The 14,648-nt window shown below is 37.3% G+C and overlaps 1 protein-coding gene across 9 annotated transcripts in view; it reads right to left on the reverse strand.

Moving 5' to 3' along the window:
• Window positions 1-2,775: 2,775 nt before the first annotated feature.
• LOC131157079 (protein phosphatase 2C and cyclic nucleotide-binding/kinase domain-containing protein) overlaps window positions 2,776-14,648 on the reverse strand; it is a 28,765-nt gene continuing 16,892 nt past the window's right edge. For 2 of the 9 annotated variants that reach the window (XR_009137208.1, XR_009137210.1), the window contains 12 exons: window positions 8,689-8,751; window positions 8,354-8,436; window positions 7,173-7,404; window positions 6,780-7,096; window positions 6,526-6,613; window positions 6,365-6,431; window positions 5,467-5,744; window positions 5,271-5,336; window positions 5,014-5,135; window positions 3,501-3,657; window positions 3,052-3,372; window positions 2,776-2,920 (listed from right to left, as the gene is read on the reverse strand). Coding sequence is in view for 6 of the 9 variants with exons in the window: in XM_058110950.1 (XP_057966933.1) it covers window positions 3,127-3,372; window positions 3,501-3,657; window positions 5,014-5,135; window positions 5,271-5,336; window positions 5,467-5,744; window positions 6,365-6,431; window positions 6,526-6,613; window positions 6,780-7,096; window positions 7,173-7,404; window positions 8,354-8,436; window positions 8,689-8,751 (1,719 nt within the window). In the remaining 3 variants the exon portion in view is untranslated. Of the gene's footprint in view, window positions 3,373-3,500; window positions 3,658-4,772; window positions 5,177-5,270; window positions 5,337-5,466; window positions 5,745-6,364; window positions 6,432-6,525; window positions 6,614-6,779; window positions 7,097-7,172; window positions 7,405-8,353; window positions 8,437-8,688; window positions 8,752-14,648 lie in introns of those variants that run through there. The other 7 variants (XM_058110950.1, XM_058110949.1, XM_058110952.1 and 4 more) reach the window with 5 other exon arrangements.

Below are 14,648 nucleotides of genomic sequence, written 5' to 3' on the forward strand. Positions count from 1 at the left end.
CTTAGAAATATTTTCTCCAGTTTTGAAGATGTCAACAATTAGACTGATACTAGGAATGGTGGTTGCATAAAACTTACATCTTAAGCAGTTAGATGTGAAAACGGTGTTCCTTCATGGTGACTTGGAGGAAGACATTTACATGATTAAGCCAGAAGGGTTCATTGTTCAAGGACAAGAGAATTTAGTCTGCAAACTGAGAAAGAGCTTGTGTGGCCTAAAACAAACTCCAAGATAGTGGTACAAGAAATTTGACAGTTTTATGCATAGAATTGGGTTCAAGAGATGTGAAACTGATCACTGTTGCTATGTTAAGTTTTTTGGTAATTCTTACATCATTTTACTGTTGTATGTAGATGATATGCTCATTGCAGGGTCTAGCATTAAGGAGATTAATAATCTAGAGAAGCAATTGTCAAAACAGTTTGCAATAAGGATTTTGGGAGCTACAAAACAAATCCTTGGTATGAGAATCATTAGAGACAAGGCTAATGATACATTGAAACTTTCATAGTCAGAGTATTTGAAGAAAATTCTCAGTAGGTTCAGCATGAATGAATCTAAACCAATGAGCACACGCTTGAGTAGTCATTTCAAATTAAACAAAGAACAATCACCGAAGACAAAAGAAGAAAGGGACCATATGAGCAAGGTGCCCTATGCCTCATCTATTGGCAGTTTGATGTATGCTATGGTGTGTATAAGGCCAAACATTGCACATGCAGTGGGAGTTGTGAGCAAATTCATAAGTAGGCCAAGAAAGCAGCATTGGGAGACAATCAAGTGGATTCTGAGATATTTGAGGGGTTCATCAAATACATGTCTTTACTTCACAAGTGCAAGTTTGAAATTGCAAGGTTATATAGATGCTGATTTTTCTAGTAATATTAATAGTAGAAAGAGTACTATTGGGTTTGTATTTACTCTGGGTGGTATAGCTATATCTTGGGCTTCAAATCTACAAAAGATTGTTATTTTGTCTACTTCAGAAGTTGAGTATGTTGCACAAACTAAAACTGGAAGGGAGATAATTTGGTTACATGGTTTTTCATATGAATTGGGTAAGAAGCAGGAGATAGGCATTCTACACAGTGATAGAGTGCAATTTCCCTTGCTAAAAATTCAGTTTTTCATTCAAAGTCGAAGCATATACAGACAAAATATCACTTTATCTGTTACCTTGTTGAAGATAAGTTGGTAATACTTGAGAAGATCTATAAATCTAAGAACCCAGTAGACATGTTGACTAAGGTTGTCACTATAGAGAAGCTAAAGCTATGTGCAGCTTAAGTTAGCCTTCTAGCTTGAGGACAGGATGATGAGTTACAGGGATGAGAGATTGTTCCTTTGGAGGATTGCAGTTGATGTTAGTGATTGAACTAGTCTCCAAGTGGAAGATTTGTTGAGCTTTGTGGAGTCTCTAATTGTGTTTGATCCGGATAATGACCCGACCCAAAATAATGTTGCGTCGTTTTCTAATGGGAGATTTTTAGCCTGAGGCTTAGTCCATGGAGGATTTTTGGGCTTGTTTTGTAGCTCATTGTGAATCCTATGCACGAGATATAGAAATCGTGATTAGGATTGACCGTCGTAGTAGGGTTTTTCTTTTTCTTTTTTTTTATAAGAGAGAAAAAAAAAATATTGTACTGCCGCACTCTCTGTATTTTCTTTTTAATAATAGTGAAATCCCTACAATTATGTGGACGTAGACAAAATTACCGAACGTAAATATTGTCTTATGCGTATGATTATTTTTCTTTGGCGTGTGCTTTTCCCTATTTTGTTTCTTACAAGATTTGAAAATTTCATGTTAAATTCCTTTCATATTGAAGATCTGATATCAATCGCAAAATCTGCAAAATATATGCTAACTTAGCAATTTTTACGAGATTTATAATATCTCTTTGATTTACAATTATTCATATAACTCCTTCTAAATTCTACTGCTTGTATCACCTAGCGTTCACGTTGCCATTCATTTTTGAAATAAGAAATATTATTTTCTTCAAAACAAATCCTCTGTTTTTTCTTTTTTCTTTTTTTCTTTACATTCAACATAAAAACGAGGATGGGACTGAATATAACGTGACGCTCCTCCTCCTATACTCGCAAAACCAGAAGCCTTGTGGTCTAAAAAAGCCTTTTTTATTTTTTTTGTTCTTAATGTTTCTAGTTACCTTGTTGCATGCAGTTAAGAGTGGAGAAACACGTTGATCTTGTTCTCCACCCATTTACCCCTTGCTAGAGTATGCTAGCTCTCCACTAGATTTTCCCCATACTTCCACCTTTTGGAACCCACCATAACCTCTTCAGGCTTGTTCAAATACAGAAACATTTTCTATTATTTATTTTTAAAAATTTTTTAAAAATTACAAAAATATCATATATTTTAAATTTTTAAAAATAACACACACACACACACTAAGAGAGAGAGAGAGAGAGAGAGAGAGAGAAGAAGGTAACATATTTATAGTTATAAGAATAAAGTAACTTTCCTTTTTGCACATTTTGACCTCATGAATGCTGTTTTCCTGATATGAACCTGTTTCTTCTTGTGGGCAAGGAGGTATGCATTCATTTCTTTCAAAATAGTTTAAAGGAGGTAAGCAAATTATGTAATCACATAATTGCTGTTACTCAAAGCCTCTGAACAAACAATTAGTTAAATCAAAAGCGATTTATCATAAAAAAAATAAAAATAAAATAAATAAAACAATAGAGGCAGTCTAGCCAGCCCAATCTGGTTGCTACATCCTGCCATGGATGATGTATGGCATGTTTCTTTTGAAGCTTATTTCATTTACATCTATAATCATTTACAGAGGCAATCCCAAAAAAAAAAAATTAAAAAAGATATATTAGCTAACCTAGGTGCTGATCTCTCCTCAAATGGCTACACCGACCAGAGATGATTTATCCACTACTACAGTGAAAATAAAATTAAAAATTAAAAAAAAAAAAAAATTTTGATTAGCTAATGTGAACAAATTTTTGCAAGCAATTTGCACCTCCTCTCTCCATCTACTTTTTAATCGATGGTTTCAAATTATTTACCTGTCCTTAGTCGACCTCGAACGGAGAAGAAACTCCAAGAATTCTAAAGAAGCTGAAGCCATTTCAAGCATCTTCCTACCACTCTTCTAGCCATTCTGGAGTGTTGAGTTCTTCAATATCTCGAGATGGGGAAAGTTGAGGAGCAGTAAAATCTTCGGAGTGACTTTCCAAATGTTGTGCTATTCTAGAGGTGATCTCAGGCGGAACAGGAAAGGTACATTCTGCGACCGCTTTCCAATCAATGCCATCAAACCACGGATGACTCTTGACAGAATCAGGACCTTGGCTTCCAAGTCTCGCATTTTCGTCAATATCAAGTAGCTGAACAAAACCACCAGTCAAAATAATAATGAAGCTTGGAGGGAAGGGATAGAGGGTGGATTTCATCCTTTGGTATTGCATTAAGAAAATAAAATGCCAGAAAATAAAACCAAATGGTTGGTAGAGACCTTGGTGATGAGATCAGCAGCCACAGGAGAGAGAGTTGGAGGAAGAGTTAGCTGTCCCTTTGCAATCTTTGCACATGTATCAAGCTCACTTTCCCTCCAAGATCCAAATGGCATTTCACCTTGTAGCATGAAATATATCAAGACTCCCAACGCCCACCTGAACAGTTTTTTACTAGAATAATTTTAAACTCTGCAAACAGATGTAGGAGACTCGAAAGGCAAAGTAAAGAAAAACATTTTGAACAGCTTAACAAACTATGGCTAGATTGCTGAACCATAAAAAATCCATGAATAAAACTAATGATGTGCAACCACATAGAAGTTATTAAGTGCTTGTCTTGGACGAGATGATAGCTGAACCAGTTTTGAAAAGCAAAGAAAAAGAAGAAATACGTGGGGGATAGAATGACCAAGTGCTGAAATAAGATTCCGCAAGATTAACAGTATAATACCAACAACTGCATAGTAAGGATGGCATGGAAGGGAGCTGTAATCTGTTTAAAGGAATACCTTCCCCACTAGGATAGAGGTAATGGCATAATTACAGAAAATGCTAACACCCTAGTGAACCACGAATTGGTACGAGGATTACAGAATGTGGTACATTTTTGTTACGGAAAGCTAAATCTAACAATCCAAAGTTTTAATTCAATGTTTTTTCCTGCAACATATTTTTTTTATAAGTTAAAAATTCTATTTTTGGTCATCATTAATCTATTTCACAAAAGAAAATCTCTTCCAGATTTAGAAACATCTCAACATCCTCTCCAAAATATACGAGTTCCATTACACATTTTACACCAATATATCTCAGAAGTATACCCCTAATGTTCCACATTTTAGAGCATGTGCCATACCACGATCCTATTCTCGATCCACGAACCTAAACATTCAAGGTTCAGGGAGACACTGGGTATGGATCATACTAAGGTTTTAGATCCACTGTCTAGTCATAGCTACAAAAGTAAAGGAGGAATCTTGATTCCATCCACCAATTGCAGGAAGAATGGAGTGCAAGTAATGGATGCTAGTGCAAGGGAGAGTATGCATGAACAAAAACAACGGGAAGAACAGAGTCATAACTCAAATAACCTCCTGGCCATGATTGCAATGAATGGCGGTGGGCATGCCATCACAAGCAAGAGACAAAGGAAAATAAAATCTACATTAACGTTTAATATTTTGAATTCTGTTTGAATAGTATCTACGTATTTCATCAACTCTGTAATGTTCCAGTTAAAAACTAATCCCCAGATCAATCACTACAAAGTCCAAACAGAGATTTTGTTAGAAAAAGATAATAATTATAATAACAATGAAGGAATAACAGACAGTTGCAATATCTAATGCCCTCTGCCTCCACACAAATTTTGCTATCAGAAGTTTGTATCCAAATCATAAATTAGATTATCTTTGCAATAATGATTTACATATGCTTGTCTAGACTAAACATCAGTGACCTAAAGGAACATAAAAGGTTAAGATAATTTGTATCCAAGTTGCATTTTTTTACCAGTCAGCGGGTAGGCTATGACCTTTTCCTTGGACAATTTCAGGAGCTAAAGAGTCTGCCAGCCCACATATTGTAAATGTTCTCTCACCAGATAACTTCTTTCCGAATCTAAAGTCTACTAGCTTCAGGACAGCAAGACAGGTTAATACAGCATCATACCATGCTGACTCAGAGAAGGAATTGAAATTATCATTAGCTCAAAGTTTCAAGACAGAGATAAAGATATCATATAACAGAGTGTAAGATAATATGCCAACCTGTAAATGTCCACTTCTGTCAAACATTAGAACATCTGGCGATACACCTCTGTAAATAACACCATTCTGAAATTCACAATAAAAGCACAATGAAAAGGAATTGAAAGCACCAATTCACCATCTATAAACAGGAGACCCAGGAGTTGACGAAGGAGGAGGAGGAGGAGGAGGAGCGATTCTACTTCTTGCACCATACCTTGTGTAAATCTCCTAAAGCAGTAACAACAGAGGCAGCACAAAACTGTGCAGATGGTTCATCCAATGCAGTGTGGAGTATAGAAGCAAATGGGCAAGCAAGGCATGTGTTCAACAGTATGCCAGCATATGTCTGATCAGCACAAGTGCATAGAAGCTGTGGCACACTAGCTGAAGGGCTCAAACTCTTCATCAGGTCCTTCTCTTTTAAGGCCTGTGCTTCCTTTCCTAGTCTTTTGATCTTCTGCTTTGAAAACCTCTTCAAACTAAGGAGATTTTCTAAAAACATCCAGAGAGACGAATTTCAGTCATGACACATCCATTGTTATGCCACATATTTAAGTTCCTAATATCATTGTATTGTATTTGATATCCATCAGCCCTCATGATCACTAGTGCAAACTTCATCATAAGTAAAGAAGGCAAACCATGCTTTTATAGCAATTAATGAGGAATGCCATTGAGAGTGGCCAATTATGTCTCATATTCAGAGCGGGCTATCCATTTGAAGTCTATTACAAATGGGAGGGCTTAGCGGGAGTGCTTATCCACTTGAAGCTTGAGCCCTCCATGTGCGAAACCTCTGTCTTAACTTAAGCCCAGTAGGGGTGCGTACAGTACGTTTGAGTCGGGGCATAATGTAATTGTCTTGTCGTATGAGGATATTTTGGAATTTTTCACACAGGGCTATATATATTATAGCCAGGGGATGAATCCCTAAGGCAGTTTTCATAGTTTTCATTTGATAATAGTGGAGCGTAGGGGATCCATGGATGTAGGCACATTGCCAAATGTAAATTTGTTCTTCTCTGTTTTGATTTTTCCCTATTTTTCATAATTGCTGTGTGCATGTGCATAACCTTAGGAGGAAGAAAGTGGACCACAAAATGAGCACAAACCTGAGTCTCTTAAAAGTACAAGCCCAATCTCACTGCAGTCAGTCGAATATAGACATAGTCTCCAGTCCTACGTAGATATTATTAGATGATGCAGAGTGTAAGACACTTTCCAGAACATGGCCTTAACAACATAATTACAAGCAGAATTCTGCAACACTTACCAAATCAGAAAGCTGAACTCTACCAAGATTTGAAGGATCAATATTTTTCACAGAATCCCCAGTAAACCTTGAAGAATTGTCCCTTGACCTAATTGAATTCAGCAGCAGGAGAAATATGAAATTTTTTTCTAATCAAAGGCATAAAACAAGTGTAAAAAGAAAACATTGCTGTTTGCTAAAACTATATTTCCGAATTGAACCCCTTGGAATCTAAAAAGGAAATTTCATTGTTAACAATTTGAACAGAAACGTACTTCTGAACATCCTCTGAAAACTTCGCCAAAGGACCAACCACCAAGTCAAAATTTTCCTTGGTTAAAATGGCACATACCACGTCCCCAACAGCTACTGCACTTAATGGGCCAATATGTTCACCAAGAAGTGTCCATTCACCAAAATAGCTTCCCTCTGTCTTCTCCACAGAGAGCACTTCATTACTCTGAATATCATCATCATGCTTCTCACCATCAGACATGAGGCTGTGGACATGCTGGCTCTTCACCAAATCCATGTTAAAAGTAATTCTCACTTGTCCTTTCTGGATAATGTACAATGCAGAGAGACTCTCATTCTGTAAAAGATGGGGGAAAACATAAGATACAGAAAACATAGTGAACAGGATATTTTCTTTAAGAGATCAAGTGAACCTGGTGAATTATTGACTGGCCATCTGAGAATGGAACTTCAGAAAGAGAATCTGCAATGTGACTCAGCTGCAAAATTGTTAATCTTGAGAGAAGATCTACGGATCGTAGTAGCTTCAATGATGACAAATTTGAAAACTCTGACATAAGAATTCCCCGAAAATCTTCTCTTTTCAAAGCCCAGAGAGTTCCACTTGTCACAGCACAGACAGAGGCCTGGAGTGGTTTATTATACCTGTAATGCCACAAATCCCAAAGAAAAACATAACCCATCATAATAATCCAACAAAGTTGAAGTGGACCAGCAATAGCAATAATCAAGCTATTATATTATGTTAGCACCGAAAGAATCCATGGGTGGGCTTGATACACATGGGTGAGCACCAACTTGACCCAAAAGCTTAAGTTTGTTGGGTCTTAAGTCCAACCACGTACATAAACACCCATCATCCACTCGATTTTTCCAAAGTGGGACAAACTCAAAAGTGGAATTCCCAACACGTGCCTCCAAACCAATCCTACTTCCCACATCCTAACTCTATTCGGATCCATCTTCTAGGCCTAAATGATCTTTACTGGCCTCGGTCACACACTTGGTTCTCCAACTGTTAACACGTCAGGAGAATTAGCTTCATGCCTCGACTTTTTATGATGTCGCTCGCCCAAAGTTATAAACCGTAAGCTTTGATACCACTTGTTAGCACCAAAGGAGTCCATGAGTGAGCTTGGTACACATGAGTGAGCCCCAACTTGAGCTAAAAGCTTAAGCATGTTGGGTCTTGAGCCCAACCATGTACATAAGCACCCATCATCCACTCAATTTTTCCAATGTGGGACAAACTCATAAGTGAAATTCTCAACATATTAGATATATATCAGGGAATTACACACAATTTTAGAGGAAACTAGTACATATAATAACAGAAAAAATGCACCCCGCAAATTTTAAGTGATGATTTCTGAATATTTATTGTGCAAAATTAATTAATTCTGCACCAATATTAACTAATTTTGCACCATTCAATTTCTGTATAAGGTTCAAAGGAGAAAAGAAAACAAGATAATTTGTTAAAATTTGAAGAATATGCTTTGCTTGTGGCGTGTGGGTGGGTGGGTGAAGATAACATGACTTCACTTTTACTCCAGAATGAGATTTATTATTTTAGTAGAAAGAGATGTCTCACATTAGCGCCAGTTCTCCAAAGGATGACAACTTATCAGCTGTGTATCGTTGCAGAACCCTGGGGACCTCACCATTTTGGTCTTCCTGCTATTCAAAGCATCTAGTCAATATTCAATCCCAAATGGTGAACAGAAAATAAGAAAAAATGTTTCAACTAACACCTTTTCCTCTTGACAACACTCCAATAGATGACAGGGAAAGCTATGCCAACCAAGCATAACCACAATGTATGCTCAAACATTACTTTAAAGAATAACTTTGAACAGTCTCTAAGAAATTAAATTCATTCTATCAGATTAACATATTGAACAGCTGAAGAAACAAGAAAATGAGAACCTGGGTGGCCAGGACCTCGAACTCTCCACTGCCAACCACATAAAAGCAGTCACCTTCACCACCCTGCAAAAAGAGGATTTTCATTACAACTTCTGCATTTGGTAGATTGTTTAAGAAACTCCATTTTTTGAACATGAAATCACTAGATTTTCTGTCGTTTGGCGTCAAAAACAGAAACATCAAAATTGGACAAAAGTCAACACCTCCCAACTCATGTCAGCATTTTGGGTTGAGAACTGAAAGGGGCCACCCCCAGGGGCATACTGTTTTGGGTGTTATACTCCTTTAGAAAGAGGGCTGCAATTTGCAAATGTTTCATGCAGAAAACTGTAAGCGCCCGCCACCCTCCAACCCCCCCAGGTGTCCAAAACAATAAAAGAAAATAAAAACTAAACAAAGCAAAACAAAAAAATCCAAAACAGGAGAGAACATCAAGATATATATATATACATACATATATATATATATATATATATCAGACTGCTGGACATTATACTAGCATTGTTTTCAGTAAAAAAATTTCACGACAATGCTGTATTAAGCCCTGGTGTTGGTGGCTTCTTCTAGTATGACATTCATAATGTTAGTATTTTGTGTAAAGGTATTTCAAAAGCCTTAATTGTTTCTTTCCTCCAACGGATTTTTCAAGAATTTTCTCAGCTCTATTAACCGTTTTAAAATGATTATGACCATTTTTGTGAATGTTTTATGACTGTTTTGCAACCATGTTATCATAGTTATATATAATTATATATATATATATATATATTCTCAGTTTATAAACTGTTTTAAAACGATTATGACTATTTTTGTGAATGTTTTATGACTGTTTTGCAACCATTTTATCATAGTTATACATATAGATATATATATATATATATTGAGGCTAGATATATTTTTAGTAAACGATTGCTACTGTTTTCTTCTTCCTCCTTACAAATTCCTCTCTCTGAAAATTCTTCTGTTGCTGATCTAATTGTGGTTTCTTTCCAGTGATCATTTATATCTATTTGGATGTTAGGATTAACCAAGTCGTGTTGTTAATGTCTCCCGATTGGTGAGTGCACACCAATCGAAAGGTTTGTTACATCTTGAGAGTGGATTCCAACAAGTCTACTGAAGATTCTAGAAGTTTTGAATTGGTATCAGAGCCTCCCGAAAACCTCCATCAAAACATAAGCCTCCAATACTACTCTGAACAATCATCGCAGCAAACAACTACCACCATATGGCTCTCGAATCTTCTACTCTCGAACCATCAACCCCAGTAATTCATATCCAATCCGAAAATTCTGGCTTCCATGCCGTAGTTGTCCTCACCGAAGTTAACTATGATTTATGGTCCCAAAAATTACAGATGCAAATTGCAGGACGTGAGAAGCTTGAATATATTATGGGTAAAACTGATCCACCAAAGGAAACTGATGCTACCTATGCAAAGTGGTATGCAGAAAATCAAAAGGTCAAGGACTGGTTGCTGACCTCCATGTCGCCAAAGATAATGAAGCGTTATCTGCAACTGCGTACCACAATGGAAATCTGGAGTGCTCTTGCCAAAGCATTCTATGATGGATCAGATGAGACAACTCTTTGCACTAAATCAGCGTGCCTTCACCACCAAACAAGCTGGTCAACCTCTATCAACTTATTACGGTGAGCTTGTTGAAATGTTCCAAGAATTAGATTATCGTGATAAAGTTATCATGAAGGATCCCGATGATATTGTCATCTATAAGAAATATGTTGCACGGTTGAGAGTGCACATCTTTCTTAGTGGCCTGGTTGCAGAATTCGAACAGATTAGAGGTGAGGTTCTTCGAAAGAACCCCTCGATGGACCTCGACGACACCTATGCCTATGACCGTCGAGATGCTGTAAGCCGAGCTACCTTAAATGTTGAACCCGATAATCCTGAGTCTTCCGCTCTAATGGCTCAACGCGCTAAGCCCCAGCCTTGACAATCCACTCGAAATATTGATTCTGACTAAGCATGATCTCAGAAGGGCAATTATGAAATAGGTGCTGCCAAACCCAAACGTTTGTGCACTCACTATGGTGAGACAGGCCATACAAAGGCATGGTGTTATGACTTAATTGGCTATCCAGAATGGTGGGATCCAGCAGAGTCACCACACAAGCGCAATCCGAAGCCAAACCACCAAGCCTCTGTTGCTGTGAGTCTGTGACCAAACCTTCCAATGATGTTGCAGAAGCTGCCACTTTGATTGCTACTTCAAGTAATATTGGTAAGGTTTTCTATACTTCTGCATCAGATAGTAGTAGTAGTAGTAGTAGTAGTAGTAGTACATGGATAATTGACTCCGATGCTATGGATCACATGACCTTTGACAGTCAGCATATGAAACAGTCCAACACACATATAGTCTCTACCACCAATGGCAATCCCTCACCTGTGATTAGAGAATATTCAATTTCTCTCTCACATAATTTGAATTTTGATTCTATTTTAGTTGTACCTTCCCTCAACCATAATTTATTGTTTGTCACTCAAATAACCAGTGTGTTGTATTGTGTTGTGATTTTCTGGCCTAACCTTTGTGTTTTTAAGGACATTTGACCTAGGAAAACGATTGGTTGTGGTACTAGAAGGGGGAAGCTGTAATATCCAGATCTGAAACCTACTAGCTCACATCAATTGGCTCAAGCTCTTCAGCGAGTCATGCGTCTTTTGGATATTTAAAAAAATTGTTCCCAAAGTTGTTTTCTTAGTTAAATAGTTCAGATTTCAAATGTGATATTTGTGAACTCACAAAAAATCACCGTGTATCGTTTCCATTGAGCAGGAATAAAAGTCCAATACCTTTTATGTTGATCCACACTGATGTATGGGGGCCAGCCAAAAACCCTTCCTTGAATGGTTATCGTTGGTTTGTCTCATTTATTGATGATCACACTCGAATGACTTGGGTTTGCTTGATGAAATCAAAGAATGAAGTTAGCTCCTTGTTTTAGAAATTTCATAAGATGATCACTACTCAATACCAATCTTGATTACGCGTCAAAGTTGCATAATTAGGCGTTAAAAATCATGAATTAAATATTATAATTTTAATTAAATACCTAATTATGTTCAATATTTCAACATTGAGCTCAATTTACAATATTTGGATTTTTATTTGATAATTTACGAATTTTTGTACTTTATTATTGCAGGGTAATTTTTGGACATTAAAGCCGAAATTAAAAATGTACATGCGTATACGTGAGCCGTGTACGTGAGCTGGAGTCCAAATCAAGGTCATGTGCATGAAACCAAATATCGAAGACCGGACCGTGAGCCACATGCATGCAACTGATGGGTCGTGTGAGCGAGCATTAGGCTGGCTATGAAGTGCAAGTTGGGCAATTGAGCAAATTATATGCATGCAAGCACGTGCGCTTGTCATGCACATCGTCACGTGAGAAGAAGAGGAAGGCCCGTCCATTCATGAAAAATCTTATAGGGCTTTCACAAGGGCGCTGGAGCACATGAGGAGTCTTGGAGGCCCATGGGGCTGACGTGACCTCGTGGGCTGCCAGCATGCATGAAACGGAAGAAGGGCTTTGAAGCCCATGAGGCAGCCACTAAAAGGAGAAGCTGGGCTATTCTAGTGAGCTGGGAAGAGGGCAAGCCGAGCTGCGAAGTGATCCGTCCATGAAGATCCATGTGAAGAAGGGCATGTGTTGGGCGTGCATGTTAATCGGGAGGAAGCAGCCGTGTTGGGCTTGACAAGACCCGCCCATGCAGATCACATGCAAAGAAAGAAGCCCAGCAAAAAGGGCATGCGCTGCATGGGCTTGGGCGCTAGAGGCCGAATGCGCTGGGGGTTGCTTGTGGTAGGGTTTTAATAGTGTTTTATAAAAGTAGTTTTTTGGGGAGAATAAGGAGGCAGCTGCAGGAGAGTTTCGGGGGTCTGGAGCTGCATCAGGGGGTGTCTTCTCCTCCACTACACAGCAGAGCTCTTTGGCTGCTACTCGAACAGCACTCCACGGCCATCCATCTCTCTCTCTCTCTCTCTTTGTTTGAATCTTAAACACTTCGATTTATTTTTATTAAAAAGTCAGTTTATTTATGTTTTTATTTGTGGTAGTTTAATAAATCTCTCTCTCTCTCTCTCCCCCTTATTTCTTTGTTCGTTTCCTTTACTTTATTGTCCTTTAAATATATTGCTTAAGTTTATTTTAATCAAGCTTTTATTTAGTTTTAACGGTTGTTTAAGCCAGTATTTAAGCCTAATTTATTTTTGAAGTCTTTGTTTAAGTTAGTTTAACGTTGAAGTTTAAATTAATTTATTTTTTGTTTGAAACTAGTGTTGGATTAAGTTTAATTTTTGTTTACGTTATTGATTGGGTTAAGTTTAGTTCTTAAGTTGGTGTTTAATTGAGATTTTTTTTTTTATGGTTGAATGCTTAAGTTGATTAATAAAGTTTTTATTTTTGGGCTTTTGTCCAAAATTTCAAACGTAGGATTGTATTCGGCATTTAATTTTGTTATTTTTTATCTTATTTTGTGGATGAGTCATTGAGTGAGAAATATTAATTGTATTAATTTATTTATCGTACCTGTTTCTTGTCATTAATTTTAAGCATGTGTTATCCGTAGTTTATATTTTGTTTCATTTTAACTTCGTCACAAAATCTCAACAACCCCAAGAACTGAATTTGAACTGTGTTCAGTAAAATTTGTTTTCTTATTTTCTTTTTTTATTTTACGCGAGTTTGAAACCGATCTACATTCCCCGAGGAGACGATCTGACCTTCGGACTAAACATTACATAACAGAACTCCTATACTTGGGATAACCTTTGTACTGCTCATTTTTAGAGTGAGTCACGTTTTTGGCACCGTTGCTGGAGAATGTCAAAATTAGTTTCAAACTAGTGTTTTTCCTCTTACTTTTATTTTCCTCGTGAAAAAAAAAAAAAAAAAAAAATTGAAGAAAATATGGCTGCACCTGCACCACACACACTTATAGATTTTTTGCAGTCCACACGAACCACACAATCATCTTGCATCATATTGCTTGAGAATGCACAGATCTTTAACATTAAGCATGGAATGATATCTGCAATACCTCAATTTCATGGGATGGAGTCTAAAAATCCATATCAGCATTTAACTGATTTTGTGCTTGTATGTACTACATTCATAGATAGGGTTGCTACTAATGAGGCAATTAAATTGCATCTATTTCCTTTTTCATTGAAAGACAAAGTTAAGACGTGGTTTAATTTTTTGAGATCTTACTCTATCTTTAATTGGAATGATATGGAATATGAATTTCTGTATAAATTTTTTCCCTTACAGAGAACTCAATTTTTGCAGGAACAGATCAGTCAATTCAAGCAAAGAGCGGATGAGACATTTCATGAAAACTGTGAGAGATTTAGAGATCTGGTTAACATGTGTCCCCACCATGGATTTGAATCATGGCGTCTGGTCAACTATTTCTACACTGCATTGACTCCTGAATCAAAATAGTTCGTTCATACTATGTGTTCAGGAGATTTCTTCAACAAGGAGCCTGATGACGCATTGAATTTTTGGATTATTTAGCTGAAAATACTCAGCAGTGGAACACTAGGATTGACAAAAGACCAATGGCAGCTTAACCATTAAGATCAATACATGGTGGAGAGTGGTCTGAACTGAAAGATGATGTTGATGTTGAAGCACGTATAGCTAAGATCACCAGAAGATTGGATGCTATGGAGATAGAAAAGGAGAATAGTACAGAGCAACTTTGGAATCAACCTCCCCAATACTAAGCACCACCTTATCAGCCATCACATCATCATGCTGCCTTTTAGCATCAATATCAGTCACATCAGATTTCTCATATCTATTCTTTAGCAGCACCTGCTCCACCGAAAAGTCTCTTGAGGATAGCATGTCACAGATGACTAATACACTTCAGCAATTCATGGCAAGCCAAAATGTGATCAACTCTCAGATTTCTC

The sequence above is a fragment of the Malania oleifera genome, chromosome 6 (assembly GCF_029873635.1).
Source record: "Malania oleifera isolate guangnan ecotype guangnan chromosome 6, ASM2987363v1, whole genome shotgun sequence".
NCBI lineage: Eukaryota > Viridiplantae > Streptophyta > Magnoliopsida > Santalales > Ximeniaceae > Malania > Malania oleifera.